General features: G+C 39.6%; 1 protein-coding gene across 1 annotated transcript in view; it reads right to left on the minus strand.

The window, feature by feature from the left end:
* Nucleotides 1-260: 260 nt before the first annotated feature.
* Nucleotides 261-18,566, minus strand: part of LOC101850104 (transmembrane protein 232) — a 32,353-nt gene continuing 14,047 nt past the window's right edge. Inside the window, exons 5-18 of the mRNA XM_005105413.3 lie at nucleotides 18,144-18,301; nucleotides 16,986-17,085; nucleotides 16,258-16,433; nucleotides 15,551-15,756; nucleotides 13,278-13,426; nucleotides 12,733-12,950; nucleotides 10,639-10,834; nucleotides 10,059-10,225; nucleotides 8,292-8,408; nucleotides 7,701-7,842; nucleotides 3,887-4,068; nucleotides 3,046-3,269; nucleotides 2,437-2,530; nucleotides 261-1,107 (exon numbers count right to left, since the gene is read on the minus strand). Of these exons, the coding sequence (XP_005105470.1) occupies nucleotides 871-1,107; nucleotides 2,437-2,530; nucleotides 3,046-3,269; nucleotides 3,887-4,068; nucleotides 7,701-7,842; nucleotides 8,292-8,408; nucleotides 10,059-10,225; nucleotides 10,639-10,834; nucleotides 12,733-12,950; nucleotides 13,278-13,426; nucleotides 15,551-15,756; nucleotides 16,258-16,433; nucleotides 16,986-17,085; nucleotides 18,144-18,301 (2,366 nt within the window). The 3' untranslated portion in view covers nucleotides 261-870. The remainder of the gene's footprint in view (nucleotides 1,108-2,436; nucleotides 2,531-3,045; nucleotides 3,270-3,886; nucleotides 4,069-7,700; nucleotides 7,843-8,291; nucleotides 8,409-10,058; nucleotides 10,226-10,638; nucleotides 10,835-12,732; nucleotides 12,951-13,277; nucleotides 13,427-15,550; nucleotides 15,757-16,257; nucleotides 16,434-16,985; nucleotides 17,086-18,143; nucleotides 18,302-18,566) is intronic.

Below are 18,566 nucleotides of genomic sequence, written 5' to 3' on the forward strand. Positions count from 1 at the left end.
GAGTGCCAAGGGGTGGATGTCAACAGAGAAGTCCTTGCAGGGAATCAGGCATACTCTGCTCACCTCTCTAGCTTCAACAGCACAAAGTCTGCTTCCACTATCAAGACACCCCGGAAATAGGTCACAAGAGTGTGACAAACGTACAAAAGAAGTAGAGGAAAATGACGGTAGTAAGGATTTGGAAAGAAAAAGCAGCATTTTCCTGCTGCAGTTAAGGCACAGTTATGAGCATGACATTGATGAATCAGCCCATTTACAATTCTACTGTGCTTAAGAACATGTTAATGTCCCCCCTTTGGGAATGGCCTAAAGACACTTCAGTCAGTAGCACTGAATTATTCAAATTCTCTGTTCTATTTTAATGTTGAAACTGTACCTACCCACTCACATTTTCGTAGTCAATGACGGTCTGATACGAATAAGATCACTAACATGGCACTCAAAAAAGGGACATCTGACATTCCTGACAAAAGAAAGAAGAAGACTTTCACACTACAAAACAATTTTAACTGACTTTTGTGTTGCCTGACTGACATTAACCTCTACACAACAACAACGCAGACACAAAAATAAATGCTAACTTTGTAACAAAAACCGCGAAGTAAAAAACGATCGAAAGGGCCATAAGAAAGAAAAGTGTACCAAAATTTGCATACAAAATAAAGAACACCGACTTTGCTACAAAAACAACAAAGAAAAAAATGCTACTTTTGTTACAATGAACTTTAACAAAATAAAATCAAAAGAGCTCTATATATAAATTATAAAGAAAAGGAAGTGTACCACAGTTTGTTCAGAAGATGGCACAGGCATATTGTTCATCCTGAGAAAAAAAAAAATTTCATTGAACAAAAACAAAATATAAAGTGCTCAAAAACTCCCAAGGCGAGGCTCATTTCTGGGAATACCAAGCTTGATATTTGCCGTTGCACTTTCTTCAGACATCTTCTGGCTACTTTCCTTGGCTGTTATTTTTTTCTTGAATTTGTTCGCCTTCGCTTCATTAGTTTCTCTTTGCCTCTGCTCCTCTTTTTCTTGTTTCTCTTTCAGAGCTTTCAGCTCTTCTTCTTCTTCCTCTTCCAGTTTAGCCTGTAGTTCTTTACGCCACTGAAAACACAGAAAGCAAAGAGAATTACTACTCCTCCCTCTCGAAATTGTCCAAGATGGCCACCCATTGTTGGGAAGAAAAGTGGCTGCCTTAGACTAAAGTTAGACACATGAACATCATTTTGGATATGACAGATGAAAAGGAAGAAAACAAATCATTCCTTTTGAGGTCTAAACCAGATGTGATTTCGGGCTTAGGACAACTTTTTTAAGGCCCGTTAAAATGAGTTTTTTTCTTTCCAAAGAAGGGCTGTAAGAGAAGTTTGGGTAGTGTGTGTGTGTGTGTCTTAGTTTGTCTGTGTGTACACGTATTATGTATGTTTTTTCATCTGTGTATGTGTTTCAATTGGTGAGTATCTTTATTTGTTAATAAGGGTGTATCATCATTTAACTGTATTCATCTCAGCATGTGTCCCATCAATGCAAGTTTATGAGTGTTTAAAAGAAAATGCTTGTGAGTGTGTGTGTGTCGGGGGGGGGGGGGGGGGGCAAAAAGTTAAAATTAGAATTAAATGTAAAAGGATGTAGGGATAAAACAAACATATGGGCTGCCACCACTTGGCTTACAAACATCACCTTTGACACAAGCTCATTTTGATGTCTATTGTTATCGACTGGATAAACTGAATGAAAATGTTTTCACGATGATAATAGAATACAGAATGTATTTTTAAGTTTACTTTTAACAGAAGCTGACTCTTTTCAACTCTTTTGTTGCACAAATCTTTCAAGAGTAAACACTGGACTCCATCATTCTAATATAATAGCTGAAAAGTATTCTACTCAGAATACTCAAAAACTTTGCCAATGTTATGACATTGTTATGATGGATTTCATCAAACATTTATTGTGTCCCTGTGCTTGTCAATTTTCGGGCATATGGAGTATTGGTATGATCTTAAAGCTTGTTCATTTGCCATGATTTTGATGAAAAAAATTCCCAGCTATCTTGAATAGAAGTTGCATTATCTGCATTTGTATGTGGGGGTTACCTGGTTTCAGAGGTAAAATTAGCAAGAAAATGGCAGTCAAAGTGTGGTGACTTCCAGAGATTGAGAGTCCTTGGAAATTGAAACTAAACATTTTTTGTATCTTTAACCCACTTTTAACAGTAAAACCCACACAGAAATGTGTTTTTAAATAGACATTAAAGGTATTGAGCCGAAAAACAAAAATTCGATAAATATTGCCAAACTAGCGGAAAAATGCCGTTTTCCATTTGATTATTTTGAAGAGCACCTGATTTCACCACAATGCCTCACATTTTACCCATACGCCGTGACCCAGTTTCCTGAATTTCTGCATCATCACAACACAAAGGGTACACACCTGATCCTCCATGATACGTCTCAGGTCAAAGCTTTTTCTGGTATTATAATCTGGGGCTTGTTCGTACAAGGCTGTGGCCAGTTCAATTTCTTGCCTGCAAAAGAACGTAAGTGAGATAATATTGTCTCATTTCATGCAGAAAGAACTTATCTCGATGCTGGATTGGAAAAGTAAAAGTAAAGTAACTTATCTCGATACCTCTTCTTCTTCTTCTTCTTGTTCTTCTTCATCTTCTTCTTCTTCCTCCTCCTCCTCCTCCTGCATTCTTTCCTAGATCTAAGGTATAATGGATATTTGAGGTGCAGCATGTTTATAAAATCGGCATGATATTGTGTCTCGTGTTAAGCTGGAAAAAAATATATCAATCATTTTATGTAAGTATGCTTTGCAACCAAATTTCTCCACAGGTGATCTATAAAAGCAGTTTTCCCCTTTTTATTTTATATGTGTGCCATCGTCCAAAGTAGACAAGTAGGCCTACCTAGCTGGAGGTTATCACTGTTAAGTCCTACTTATTTTTTTTCCCCCTGCTTTTTTCCAGCACTAATTAACCATTATTGTGCCCATGTGCTTCTCTTTACTTTAACAAACAAAACAATTGAAACATACTTGAGACTTGTCCTAAGTGGCTTCACTCCAGCGGTTTTTGTCATGGTAGAGAACTGCGGTTTCGGCCGTGGTCTCGGTGGAGTCTTCTTGCTCGGTGACGCTGTGGCAGGGGGCGGTATCGGCGGTAAGTAGATAACTGACAAGCCACCGGCAATGTGGATGCCCAGTGAAGTTGGATGTTCTCGCACTGCTGGGCCGAGGTAACTGTCCGCGTCTGTATGCACCTGTGGGTGGGAGAAAAGTTAAACAGACTTTGCTTCAGATGATGTCTCGGGGCACAGATAGAACTGTTATTTAATTTAAAAGAAACAAAAAGAGCCATTTATTTGCATGAAACATTTAGTCTGTGTCTGAAACTGAAATCTAATTTGAATCATATGCCATTGTCCAATACATGAATTCTGCACTCATAACCATGATGGCATAGTCAAAAATGAATTTCATATCTTTTTCAAATGCCCATATAAAAGCTTACAAAAGCAATACTTTCCTGTGGATCTCAGAAACTCTGCCATAACAAGTAAGTTTTACAATTTAATCAACGGCCATGGCCCAATAGAATTACCACAGCTTTCGAAGTTCACAAACCTTGTTTTAAGTTGAACAGAAGACATTTGAAGAACTGATAATGTACACGAGAATGTGAAGTTATATTCTGATGACTTTCTGTTGAACCTTTGTGCCGGGTACTGCTTGTATTGTAAAATATCGGCCTATTGCCTCTTGAAGTTCCTGAACAAAATACCATTACTATTAACTATAGTCACAAAAGAGGGGCACTGAGATTTATTTTTTTTTAAAACAACATTACCATAGCAATGCCATTGCTACACACGCATACCTGTCCAACCTTGAGAGCCTCCAACACACGAGAATCTCTCTCCATGCTGTTTGCCCTGAGCAGAGTATTCCATGCAGCTGAACGCAGCCCCTCTCTAGTCGTATCCCCCTGAAGACTGCGGCAAATTTTCACCAATGACTGAATGGCTCCGTAGCGGATACGCCAACTCCAATCATTTGGACCTAGCAAGAAAAAAAAATAAAAGTGTTTAAACAGCTGACGTTCTCAGCTGCTTCATTCTTTTCAAAGACACTGATTTAGAAGTTCTTTTTTAAGTTAAAAAATTCAATAATATTCTTTCTTTTACAAATTACAACACAAAATAAAATAACCTATGTACGGTACTATGTAAGTGCATAAACCATAAACAAAAACGCACATAGAAAAACACCTTATTTCCGGAAGATTTCCACCCACCAGGTCATCAACGTAAATTTCTTTACAGGTGATAATGAATTAATTCTTCATCTTAAGGGGAGGTGGCTAATGAAAATGCCAAAACTCAGTTCCAACCATTTTGTAGCCACTTTGTATGCATCAATGGATACATACACTTTTAACTCACTTCAGACGGGTCACACAACAGTTGCGTGACCCCCGCCATGACGCTCGCGTCGGGTCTCACAAGCCCTGCGTGACCAACTTTGGAATTTTTTTTTCGCTCTACAAATCACGCACGGATCGCGAGACCCGCCTCGTACCCTTGTTTGGCCAAGCCTGAGCTACTTAGACTTCGTTTCGTATCTCTGGGGCCGGTAGTTTTTAAGTTATTGAAGGTGAAAGACAGTGACCCCAACTGGGGTTGAACAGACCGGAACTCGCGCTTTGTTTTTTTCTATACAGCTCATAGTAATCCGACAGTCGCGTCGTAGTAACGGTCGAAGAAGTCGCATGAACAAGAATCACATAATTTCGCCGTTTTCTATACTTCTGTGCGTTTTACTAGTTCTAGTGTCTCAGAATATGATGTGTCTAATAGTTAGGATCCTGGATATGTACCCGAACACGGCCCGAGTCGTAGTTCTAGGGCTAGATCTAGCACTAGTACCGGTGTTGTTTTTCGCGCAACGAAATCACAACGTCGTGCCGTACATCTGTCTCATGTAATTCAGTGTATGGGTCTGAATCAATGCACAGACCAGCTTTTATATTTTCACCAAACACTTGCACATGTATACAAGTCAAACCAGAACACTTTGAACTTTTATTTTTGTTGTTGCAGTGAATTTCATTCTACTTGTCACGTCTCTGGAAATTTTTCGAAAATCAAATTCATGCCAATTTTTTAAAAATCGTACAAATTAAAGTATTAAACTTAGACAACTTTAGTTTTTTGTATTAGATTAAGCTTGAATGTTACTTTACTGTGTCAAAAAATGATTACAATAGGGTAATTCTGAGAGTTGTGGTGATTTATTGAAATACCCCCCAAAACACCAGTCTTCAATGCTTGTGGCTGGTGAAAGGGCCCAGTCGCAAGTGAGTTAAAAAGAGGTTTTGTGAAATAAAAAATTCATTTTTTATTTTTTTGTTCTTGTGGCGGCAAAAAATGGCGCTGATTCAGCAAAATTTCTTTATGTTTTATAAACAGTGTTTCTAAAAAACCAATAAAGATAGAAGCTTCACACTTGGTATATATGTTATATATTGCTTGCTTCTCCTCCTTACAGAATCAGATTTCAAATATCTATCATGTTTTCCAAATTTTACCCTCACTTTGACCAATGTTCAGAATTCCATATTAGGCGATGCTGAAACGCAAAAATGCCAAATAACTCAAAACAGAATCAATATTCAGGAAAAGTGCTCTTGTAAGGAGGAGGGCACTTATCTTGGGAATAATGTGTGAAAATTTCAATGAAATCTGACCGTTAGTTATTGAGATACACTTTCTATAAAGTTACCAGATAGCCGAAAATGCAATTTCGAGAAAAACGCAAACAAAGTTTTCAAAACATTGTGCAATCACAAACATCTCGGTTTTCACTAAAATCCAACATTATTCGGCAACATACATCACGTTTACACAGCACAGGCTATTTAAAAAGCTTTTTTGACAAGTTTTTACATCAATTCCCCCCCCCCCCCCCCCCAACTGTCCTCTCACAATTGAATCTCCGCCCCAAGAACGTAAACTCTCATTTGTCTTTCAGTTTCTGTTCTTAAATGGGAGAAGAAGCTAAAATATCTATGTAAGGTAATAGGACATTCAAGGGCTTGTGTGAAAATTTCAACCAACTCTGACTGTAACTTTCTGAGGTCTAATCAAAATAGTGCAGCAGATTTGGCAGAAAAGTTATTCCGAGAAAAACGCGAATAAAAATTTTGCATGCTGACATGCCCGTCTAAATTTATATGTTAATGTTGCCATACTGAATTGTTTAGGTAAATTGAGTTTGTTGTTAGTCTTTTCTACATTAAGAAATCTTTAAATGATTTGGCAGATGACTGCCTTTCTTAGAATTAGAAGAGTCGAGACTTTGTCGAGCCAAAAAAAAAAAGCTGCTACCTCCCCTTCATTTTCTTCCCATGTGTTTTGGTTTTGCAATGGTGGAATCTAAGACTATGCAATCAAGAAAGGCACACTGTAAGCTGGCACTACATGATACTATCTAGATCTATATCTGTATATTTTCTCAATTTGTTTTATCCCTATCTATATATTTCTGCAGTCGCTTCTTTCAATCTTGCTTGAAGGGGTTAACTGGCTTTGGGAACACTGGTCTCCGATTTTTTAAAAACCCAATAATAATAAAGTAAACAAATTGTTTTAAATAACACTAGGCCTTAGAGATTTCTATTGCTATATCTACGCTAAACAGACTTGTTCACTGTGAACAACCGAAGAGGCTAGGGAAGCCATCAAAACAAATGTATCCTAGATCTAGATCTAGATTCCTATAACTTTGTCGATTGAGCGCAACGTAGATCTGTAGATCTAGACTTTGAATACCCCAGCCACATAATCACGGAAAGTACTGAAGGCTATTATGTATTATACGTATAATCTCAACAGTTTAGATCCTGGATTAGCTCACTCAAAAGGACTAAGACTAAGAAGACATCGAATCGAATCACGATCAGATAGACAGACGAAAGAAGACGAATAAGAAGTAGCATGTGTTCGGTAGGCCTTGTCGGGCCGAAATACTACACAGAATTGCAAATGGAGATGATAACAATAATTATTCAGCCTGTAAACAAGATTTATTAGCGTTGAAATCGGCAACACGATAGAAAACTGTTTGAAATGCAGCGAAAACGTTCACGTTCTGTCTTGCGGCACGCAGTGTAAACAATGGCCCGCGAGGGGAATCCCCTTCGTTGCTACCGGCTCGGCGAATGAAAATTCACGGTCCGGTCACGTGACGGAAGTGGCAACCGGTATTTGGTACGGGGTCTTCAAACATACCTAAATGGGTCCCCAGAGTAGTTCCGTACGAAAACGAAAGTGCAATAATCGAATAGCTCTTATCACGGCCTTTCAAACGATACCAAACTTGATTACCTTGCAGCCACGGAAAGTGTTGTTGTCAAGGGGTAAAGTTTAACATTTCTTGACGTTTTGTTTGCATTTTTTTGCCCCCCCTACCGCTTTCAAATACATTTTTATATATATTAGAGGTCTCCTTAGGTTTTGGGACCTTCACAAACGGATTCTTGACATATTTTTCTGTAAGAATATCCAAATACTCGAAGTTCCATTTTTTTAAAGCAAATACCCGATTTTCTAGGGGATCGAGACCCGCGGATCCCCTTAAGCTATGGACAGTGCACCCCCTTTATACTTTGGTCACAAGTAGCCTATCCTCACCTCCGTCCTTGGTTTCATTCTTCGGTTTAAAGAAGGCGAGATCCAGCAGCCCCGCACTGCTGAGTTGACTGCTCCCGATACCACTGATGCTGTTGTTGTAGCTTCGGCGATGGATGTTTTCCACGTCAATGTTGCTGCCAACCTGCACGATTGTCAAAGGAAAATCCTTTATAATTTTTGCACAACCTGATTCTATTTTTACACACAACCAGAACCCTCCCACCACACACACATCTACACACCAGCATACACTAGCAGGCATGCACGCACACACATATACGCACACATGCGCATGCAAACACACACGAACACAAATTGCTGAATGCCACAAATGGGACAGTCCTAGGAAATTCGGGACAGTCAGCAAGCCTGATAATCTTAAACGGTTCCCAATAATAATTGTGGGCCAATCTGAGCAAATCAGGAAAATGTCACCTCTGGGCCATTTGAGTATTTGCCCTTTTCTAAAAGCTGGGATCTTCCTGATTATTATGCACTTAAAAATTTTTCAGTTATCTTTTCTAGAAGATGAGATTATATTGCATTTTCTACAAACACAAAATAGAGACAAACTTCAACAGTACAACCTACCAAGGCATGTTTCTGAATGTTCGCCGTGTTCCCGTACAGCACGACCCCAGCCAGAACTTCTGTGTACATGATGGCCACTTCCCAGTGCCAGCCAGTGATGCCGGGCGTGTCGGGGAACTGGACCACAAAAGCATACAATTTAGAGAGATGGAATTCAGAATGACAACGGCTCAAAATAGACACATGCAAGTGCAAGTTAAGAAAGTACCATAATAGGCTATAGATATGAATAACAATCATGAATGAAACATAACAACAAGTATCTTGATGTTGTTCATGTAACCGATACAAAAATGTACGTAAATTAGAATTTTACTCTAAGTTTTAAAAAATAATAGAAAAGTCTCCTTTCCTCTCTCTCTCTCTCTCTCTCTCTCTCTCTATCCCTCCCCCCCTCTCCCTCCCCCTCTCTCTCTCTCTCTCTCTCTCTCTCTCTCTCTCTCTCTCTCTCTCTCCCTCTCTCTCTCTCTCTCTCTCTCTCTCTCTCTCTCTCTCTCTCTCTCTCTCTCTCTCTCTCTCTCTCTCTCTCTCTCTCTCTCTCTCTCTCTCTCTCTCTCTCTCTCTCTATTTCCTTCTCTCTCTCTCTCTCTCTCTCTCTCTCTCTCTCTCTCTCTCTCTCTCCCCCCCTACCCATTGGTATTGTGCTGGACAATGATGTGGATCACACTGGTACAAATCCCGAAAGCAGTGTCCTTCAACTGTGGCTATTTTGGAAATTGAATGGCTTTCTACATTTTGCCATGGGCACTACACCCATACAATACAACGATTACAGCAGTCAAATCACGAACAGTGTCTGTAGAGTAGTAGTTAGGCCCTTTGCCGTTACATCCAGAAGATATATGAGCTCGTAAGTTGATTCCAAAGTCAGAAAGCTTTTTTAACACATTACACCCTAACTCGCCCGGGATCGCCCGGGAATTCCCTTACGCGCTCCACCCTGACTCGCCCGGAACCGCCCGCGCCGACCCAGCATCTTTAGAAACGAAAGTCTCGCCTTGACCAGACTCTGGGGCCGGGATTTTAATTTGCATAGTATAGCAAAAAGTTTCTTCTTTCGTTTGATACCGAAACGAAATTTTTCGGTCTAGTAGTTTTAGTATTAGAGCTGATCGAAGTGCGATCGCGTTACCGACATTTCGAAAGTGCCTCGACTTGTTGAAAAGCGACACAATTGAGTTCGAAAACGGAAATAACGATGGATTTGAGCAAAAACGAGCATGTGACAAATCAGATGGCTCAGATTTTGATGAAAACGTTGTAGGAAGAGTTTGGGGCGATTCCGATTGATCAGACGGAGAAATTATAGAATTTAGATCTAGGGCCCGACCGCGAGGCTGAGAGTGAGAGTGACGGATCGGACACCCCGATTGAACTAAAGTGAGAACATTTCCAACAGTTTGCGCATACATAAAGTTATATTTTTCTGAAACTACATTCAGTTTTCTTTTTAACTTTTATTTTTTCAGGATTTTTGGAATTTGTTTAGTATTTTTAAAATGTGTTTTTTAAAGGCTAGTATTCACGGGACGTGGGTTCTTTCCCCTTGCTTAGGATCTAACAATGGACTTCCCGTCCAGGCCCTTAGGGTGTAATGTGTTAAAAGAGTAATATTTTCTCTGCCGCAATAATATATCCCACTCAGCCTAAGTCAGCCCTGACAGGCAATGCCAAAGTAGCCAGACTCCTACATGATCTGAATTATGTCAATGGAGATGTAAAACAATTACAATAAATAATTAAGTCAATTCCATTTCACCAACGCACCGGCATGTTGGTGAAGGTCGGCACCGAGCTGGCTTCCGATGCTCTCCCACTCTTGAATGCTGAGCCAGCCTCCGCCCGCCATCCCGTAGTTCGGTCCACCTCCAGACTGCGCAGGCTGAGCTTGGAGTCCTGCGTGTTGTGACGTCCCTTGTCTGAGCCCACACTCGCTGGGGGATACACAAATCCACTGCTTAGAGCAACACTCTGCTATACTGGAACTTCATGTTGAAAAGTGATGTATGACGGAGTCTTACATTGAGCCGTCCATTCAAAAATACAAATTGAATATCATTTTTTCCCTAGACCACTGGGTCCTTCATAATCAAAAGCCCAACCCCTCCCCCCCCCCCCCCCCCAATCATCAACCACAGGTGGAATGATAGGAAAAAAACAACGAAAATGAAAAGCTCATTATTTCCCACATGCTGGGTTCTTAGTTTTCAAAGCAGGATCTAGCTGTGCCAACAGCAGAGCAGTGTAAGAACTAAGATAACTCACCCATAGCAGTCCTCCCCATTTCTGCAGATTTTACAAAATCAGAGAAGAAAGACATGAATTCACACTAGCCACTAGTCCTCACCATATCCCTGACTGCTCTTCAAAGGATCTGGAGCACTTGACTTTCGGAGAGCAGACTCATCAAAAGACACTTCACGTTGGACAAGTCGAGACGTTCCACCAAAACTTGCCTCTCGGATTGCAGGCCGTGGTTTCTCTTCTTCTTCTCTTTCTTCAAGTGTGTCGGCTGTCTTTGGTGAATTCTTGCTCGACAAGGACTGTAATAAGAAAAACCTTTTATTGCTTGCAGTCTCGTCACATATTCTTCCGATGCTGATAAGAGGGGGCCCATCATTAGCTCAAATGGTATCAATCCTGGACTACGATTCAGATCACCCTCCTCATCAATAATAGAACATTCTTTCTTTTTACGTAAGCATTTTACAGCACTTGCAACACAATCAGGCCATATAAGTGCCAAAAACTAGAGGAGTTGCTTGAGTGTAAAATAACGAGGAGATGAGATAAGGATGACAGATGTCTGATAGGAAAGAAGGAGTAAACCACACCACAGCACCCACCAACCATGCACTAGGACATTCTCTCATCTCAGACTTATTAGAATCAGTCGCCATGCTTTCAAATAATCATAAATGGTTGAAAGCATGTTAAACCCAATATTGTACTAGGTACCAGAAACTAAATTTTCAAAGTAGTTGTATGCCAAATTTATCAGTTTCACTTGAAAGGCTTATATCCACTGAGCATTTTGGTACCATTCTTTAACCTCTCAGTCAATTTTTAAGAAAATGGTAGTTGTTTAAAATTTTATCAAATTTGTTAAAGTCAGTCACTGGCTGCAACCCCATGTTTGACAGACAATAAAAGAGTACCAAGAGCACTAAACATCTCCACATTAACAGAGTACAATCACTATGACAAATATATGGAGCCTAATTTTTTTCAAGACTGTGAGATCATTACAAATCAGTACTTAATCGCCTCAAACACGATGATCTGTCGTTATTTCGACAAAAACACCGAGCGTTGACCCCGCCGGCGCTGCACCGGGCCCCGCGGCGAGCGAGTCGGCTCTATACTGTAGTGTACCCCGCGTGCGGGGTCACATGCTTTCTGAGTCTCGCGGAAGGATTGATAAAAAATAATTCCAAGCTGATTACTTTATTCTAATAGAAAATAAGCTGATCTTTTATTAAATATATTTTTTAAGCCGGTATTTTACATATTATGGGTAAAAAGTGATCTTTAAACATTTTGACAGTATTTTTAAAAGCTTTCTATTTAGACGCCAAAGGCAAAACACATATATCTAAGGAAAGCCCGTTTAAAGCTCTACAGTTCTCCGCCAATGAAAAGACGGTATTTAATCATTCCTCGTTCCGCGAAGCATTTGAATGCACCCGTGTCAATTTTTCAACCGGCCGACCACGCATTCCGACTGCGAGGGGCTTCGCTTTCGTCGGCGATTCTCTAGCTCCTACTAATCGGACATAAAAACAACATACACCATTGTAACAAGGAAAAGCTGAACTTTTACAAGGTGTACGGCACTTGGTGTTTTATAGCGAAAGAGCAAAGAAACAGCGAAGGGGAATTACCCCGATTTCACCGATACCACGCGGTCGGAAGGCCGCGAGTGCCCGCGAGGCCGTGTTTACGCTACCTAATTGTACTTTAGCATACTGATTAACAACATCTCATATATTTCCTATTTCAAAAGCATTTTTGTCACTTTTTCGTTCAACATTTACCGACATTGATGGTGTAACGGTTAGGACCGTGTTGTAACACACAAAAGCATGAGTTCAATTCCCATGGATGAAGTCTATTTAATTAAGAATCTCAATCTTTCTGTTTTCTGTATTCCACTTACTATTGGCCATGATAGACAGGGTTGAAAGAGCTCCTTTAAAAATCTAAAACATCATCACAATTGACACTTTTCAGGAGCTACTGTTTTTCTCTTTGCCTCTGTTATGTCTGCCTACCTCATCTATCTGTCCGTCTCACTTCTTCCCAACACTAAACACATACACATGCTACTTTAAACAATGAGTTTCTCTTTATGTCAAACTAAAGTGAATCAGACCAAAGCAAACAAAATGCTCAAACTCATATTAGCGTGAATCAGACCAAAACTAACAAAATGTTTCACCTGATCACTCAAATCAGTGCCTTTACTGCCCTCAGTTCCCGATGAGCCTGTAATTGTTGCAGCTTGTCTCTTTTCCGCATCTCCCTCTTCACTTCTCTCGTAGATGTCGCTGAGAGATGGCTTGGAGCTGTACTCACTCTCCCTTGACTCCGACACTTTGGTCCCTGAGTCCATACCAGCATCAAGGTCACCACCATCACTGGAAATACTGAACATATCTGGAGGAAGGGGTGGGGGTGGGGGGGGGGGGGTCATATCAGCATGACCTCAATTAAGCAACAAGTTGTAACAATTTTTTGTAACTGTATCAAGTTCTACATCCTAGTTGTGTAAGGGTTTGGTTTAGAAGACTAATCAGGTTCATATACCCTTTTATAATTTTTCGCTGATGACGGAAGCACATCATAAAATGTTTCTTATTATGAGTGGAATAGAAAAAGATAAAGATGAAGGACATTTGATAGGAAAGAATTGGAGCAAACCATACTGGAGCACCCACCAACCAACCACCAAAAAGTTTTGGAGCAAGGTCTCCTGCTTCTCACCTGATCCTCCGCTGCGGCTGCTCAAAGGGGGAGTAAGCAAGTCTTCTGTTGTCTTCACTCCCTGAGCCAACCGATGTAGTACTTTCATGGCAGCCATATTGGTTTTTGCTGTTTCTCCAAGTATTTGAATTGCGACTACACCATCCACCCTGAAGTCAGAAATATTTCAAAATCCACATAAAAGAAAACTTGAACCCTTGATGTAACTTATGAAAATTGTCAGAAACAGTTTGTTTGCTTCAGTAAAAAGAAGCACGTCGACACAGTAATGATCATTTAGTGCTGGGAAAAAGTCAGACAGAAACAAGAGGGAAAACAAAGTAGGACCCACCAGAGGCACCCTTCAACCACCCGCTCAGAAAACTCTCTCTATGAATAAAGGTCTTCTGAATGAGATATAATAGAATCTAAGTAAAGAGGAACATGCTAACATTAAAATGGTCAATTTATGCAGGGGAAAAGTAAGACAGAAAATCAGAAATAACAAAAGTTAAAAAAAGAAATAGAACCTGTCCATGACACCCTCCAAAAGCCTGCACACAAAGCAAACAAGTCAGCAAATAAACAAACAGATTTGGATGACAGTAACACTAAAAAGAAAAGTAGATGGAGTAGACCATATTCACAGCATAGATCTTCCCACCTGCATACAACACGAGCAAATAAATAAATAAACATATCTGAACAACAAAAACACTGAAAAGAAATGTAAACTAAACAGACCATGTCACGACATTGTGGAATAATGTACATCACACAACTCTTCTGTTATAACTGTTAGGTACGTATCGGGATTTAGACAGTACCTTTCTTCTACTCAGTAGTTACTTTTCGGTTACAGTGTACTAGAAGACTATAATAAAACCAAAGAGCCTTTTCAGACGTGCGTTTCTTCACTCTCTCTATATCTGTTTGTACCCACAAACCGAACAATATTACAGACATAAACATACAAATGGTCGCTTTTAAGCACAAGGAGGCTATCCCGAAAAATGCTGTTCTCAGAAAAATCGAAAGTAAAGTTTTTGCCCCTTGTTTAGTTTCAATAAAAGACAAGGAGAGTTTTCTGTATAACCAAACAAATATACACACCAATGAAACCAAACTTCTCCTATTGGCAGGGCAATGCCCACTTTTGGTGTAGGTCAAGATTTCTGGAAACACCCAAAATCTGGGTTAGCCCGCTTGTCCTTAAAAGTGACCTAATAAACATAATAATAATAATAATAATAATAATAAATAAATAGCATTTGTATAGCGCATATCCCCGCTCAACAGCAGGCTCTATGCGCTTTACACTATATTATTACCCCAGCAGACCATAGAACATTCCGAAACATTCTCAGTTTCCCGGGAAGCATACAGTGCAAGCAGCTGATTAAGCGCTCAAACACTAACAAACTGACAAGATCTTTCGCTGTCTATAGCCGGGTACCCATTCCCACCTGGGTGAAGTGAGGAAAATTCGTGTAAAGTGCCTTTCCCAAGGACACAACGTCGGGTCCCTGACGGGATTCGAACCCACGACCTTACGGTTGCGAGTCCGAGAACAACAGTAACACTGAAAAGAAACGATCGGACTGCACCAGAACAAAGATTTTCCCTTTCTCTCACAACACAAACATACAAATTTAAAACAAACAGACTTTTAGTCTTTTTTTTTGTTTGTTTCTGTACCAATTTTATGGCACTAGCAACACAATCAGGTCAAATAAATGCCAAAGATTAGAAGTGTACAAAGAGAGTAACATACAAACAAAAGAAGGAAGAGAGATAAAGGATTATAGTTAGTTATAGATGTTTGATAGGAAAGAAGGAGCAAACCACACGAGAGCACAAGTGAACCACCCACACAAACATATTTTAACAGCAGTAATAAAAGTAGACTGATTGGACTACACGCCGTAAGCTGATATTACACCTTTTTTTATTCACAGCTGTTTCGAGATAGAAAATTTTTGTCATCGTAACCTTTAAAGAGTTCTTCCAAAATTTGAATTCTAATTTATTCAAAAACTAGTAACGGCTTCACTTTGATTTTTTTCACTCAAGTAGGGTAACCTATCAGGGTTTCCATTTAGCAAATTAAGAAAATTTGGCATCAAAAATGAAAAAAGGCGTTCTGTCAGTTTACAGTCGCCCACCACAACACAGATTTTCCCACCCACTCAAAACATAGACAAACAAACAAGCAAACAAACAAACAAGCAAACAATAAAACAAACAAACAAAAAATATTATATAAACATGTCAAGTCTTCAATGAGCACTGACCAGGTCTCACTGGCCAGTCCGAGGCCACAGTGTGCCAAGGCCTTGAGGGCCTCCCTGAGCCCACCTCCCAGACTGTTGGTGCAGCGCCAGACGTCCAGGGCGTGCCACAGTGTGGGGCTCAGGTCGTGGACAGAGCTGCTGATGGCTCCGCTGTGGATGGAGCGCGTGTCCTCCTGGTTCCGCCTCTCATACATTTCCTTTGTCACCTGACCAATGAGAAAAATTTAATTTTAAAAAGTTTTCTACTGCTGCAGTTTAACCCAATCACTGAGAGAGAGAGAGAGAGAGAGAGAGAGAGAGAGAGAGAGAGAGAGAGAGAGAGAGAGAGAGAGAGACCACGTCACAAAAACACAAAAAGCGACTTGGCAAAATGTGTACATTTCTACATTCTACATCCCATCAATTTCACTGTGTGCATGCTAGACTGTTCATTTGTTACCCGAAAAAGCAAGGCCTCAGAATTCTTTTACCAACATTCAAATTCCAACGAAACAACAGAAAGAAAAATGTTTCTAATTCGATCTCAAAATGCCAATAAATTCAATCAGACCCAATGATAATATCATTTGCATTCTGTGCAACCTGTGTTACTTCATAAAAATAATAATACATCTTTTCTGAATCATTTCAGATGGGAAGATTTTTGATTGAATGAATCTTTATGACTCAATACGCATTAACTAAACAAAACAATACAAGAAACGTACCGAGCTGAGTTCCTCCATGTTGTGTTTCGGAGCCTCTGGCAGTTTGTCTCCTTCCTTGATGTCGCCTGGCTCCAGCTGAGAGTCTGCCAGGATAATCTTCCCAACCTCGATAATAAATCTCAGGGACAGAAGTGCGTTGGGGTACGGGTTGTATGCCTCTTGACATTCGTGAAGACCTGTCCATAATGAAAATTCCTTTAAAAATTCAATCCAAATTAAGAAATGCATCTCTCAACATAAATATTTACTTACTTGTTCAAGAGAAGCAAAACAGTAGGCTACAATAACAGTAATTCAGGAAAAGCAGATTTAGTACAAATTTAGAGAGAGTGAAAAAACGCACACTTATTAGAGCTTTTTGTTATATTATTGTCCTCTAGTAAGCACTGTAGCCGAGAAGTGACTACTGACTTTTTAGAAAAGGTACTGTCTAAATCCTAATACGTAACATAACAGTTACAACAGGTATTTACATAATTCCACATCTACTAGCAACAATCTCTGATTTCCCATGCAACATTAACTAAACAAATATTACATCTACTGGTGTGTAAACCCAGACGTCTGGCAAAATCCATGCTTGTTACAGCAACAGTTATAATGAAATCTTAAGTCTTTGTTGAAGTGAAATTACAAATTAAAAAAGAAATTGAATAAATAAATAAGTTTACTAAATTAACTAATTAAAAAAGCACACCATACTTCCCATTTCCAGTAGAATGACTCACCATCAATGTAGGTAAACAGTCTGTTTTTAGCATCAATGTAACCTTGGAGCTGACCAGCCATGTGATGATAAAACAGTCTCTGAAAAACTAACTGACCCATCTGAAATTAAAAGATATTTTAATTTATTTCAGCGTTTGCAAAAAGTTTTCTTATTTTTTAAATGCAGTAGGCCTACTGACATTCAGTATTCATAGAACTAATTAAGTCTCAGCATAACCTAATGACAGAAAACTAACATTGTCTTTTCCACCATCATCTAGCAAATAAAAAGAGTAAAAATTGTCAACTTCTACTTGTACAGCTAAGCAAAGGTACCTGCTACACAGATATGACTTCAACAGAGATAAACATGAGAGCTTGGGTATAGAGAGTAGAATCTTACACCTAAGGAAAGAGAGGAGAACATTCAACACAAGACATAAAAGAGAAGGATGTTGAAGCAAAGGCATTATACACGCTGTGCTTGAAGAGGCATGAGGTGACAGCCAAAAGGAACTGATTTTTTTTTTCTTAACTTTTTTTCAAAAGTAGTAACTGAGTTTCACAGAGGTTCTACCCTCTTTATTTTTTTGTTAAATCTATTTATCTTTCTTTTTTTTGCGGGGGGGGGGGCAGATTTTTTAGAGCAAATCTTTTTATCTATAAGCAGAGCTAAAGGTGTAGCTATGCATCGTTCAAATGTTTTTTAAAATCTCATGCTAGATCACTTGGTGTCTGATGTCATCAACACTGAGGTTAAAAAGCCCACCTACAAATGAACTATTGAAATGAATTAGAAAATACATTAGCCCCCTTCCTCCAGTATGAAGTAAGAATAATTACAATGGATAGCGTTTGCATAGCACAAATTCCTACAAAACAGCAAGCTCAATGTGCTTCACATTCTATATCATTACTCCAACAGTTTCATTTTCCTGGGAAGCAAACTGTGTAAGCTGCCATTTTACAGGCACTAAAACACTAACATACTGACAAGATCTTTTGTTGTCTATGGCCAAGTACCCATGCACACCTGGGGTCAAGTGGGGAAAATTCATGCTACGTGCGTATCCCAAAGACACAACGTCCGGCCTAAGGCTTGAACACCAAGACTCACAACCTCACAATTAAGAGTCCAGTAACCTCACCACTAGACCATTGATGCTAAGATATCATACCCTCAAAAGTTTGATTTCTCCAGTTCTGAGGAAAGGCTGGTGTACTGCCTCTGTCCTCAGCCAGTACAACATAGTCTCAGCCAGAAAAAACAAAGCTGGTATGTGGTACTTCTCCAGAGGAGATACATCAAGCGAAGTGACCAGAGTATCGAGGCATTCTGAGGAAGAAAAACAAAATCCCAAGTACATGTACAGTCAAACCTGTCCAAGACGGCCACCCGTTGTCGAGGAGAAAAGTGGTTATCTTTCTACATAGGTAATCCTATTGGATTGGGTCATTACAATGTATAAACAAACAACAAGGGAGGAGGAAGTGGTTGTTTGTACAGATGATTTTGATTGTTAGAGCAGATTCCACTCTATATATGAAATTGTGAAACAACACATATATTATATATATATGTGTACACACACACACACACA

Source organism: Aplysia californica, unplaced genomic scaffold, assembly GCF_000002075.1.
Source record: "Aplysia californica isolate F4 #8 unplaced genomic scaffold, AplCal3.0 scaffold00470, whole genome shotgun sequence".
Taxonomy (NCBI): domain Eukaryota; kingdom Metazoa; phylum Mollusca; class Gastropoda; order Aplysiida; family Aplysiidae; genus Aplysia; species Aplysia californica.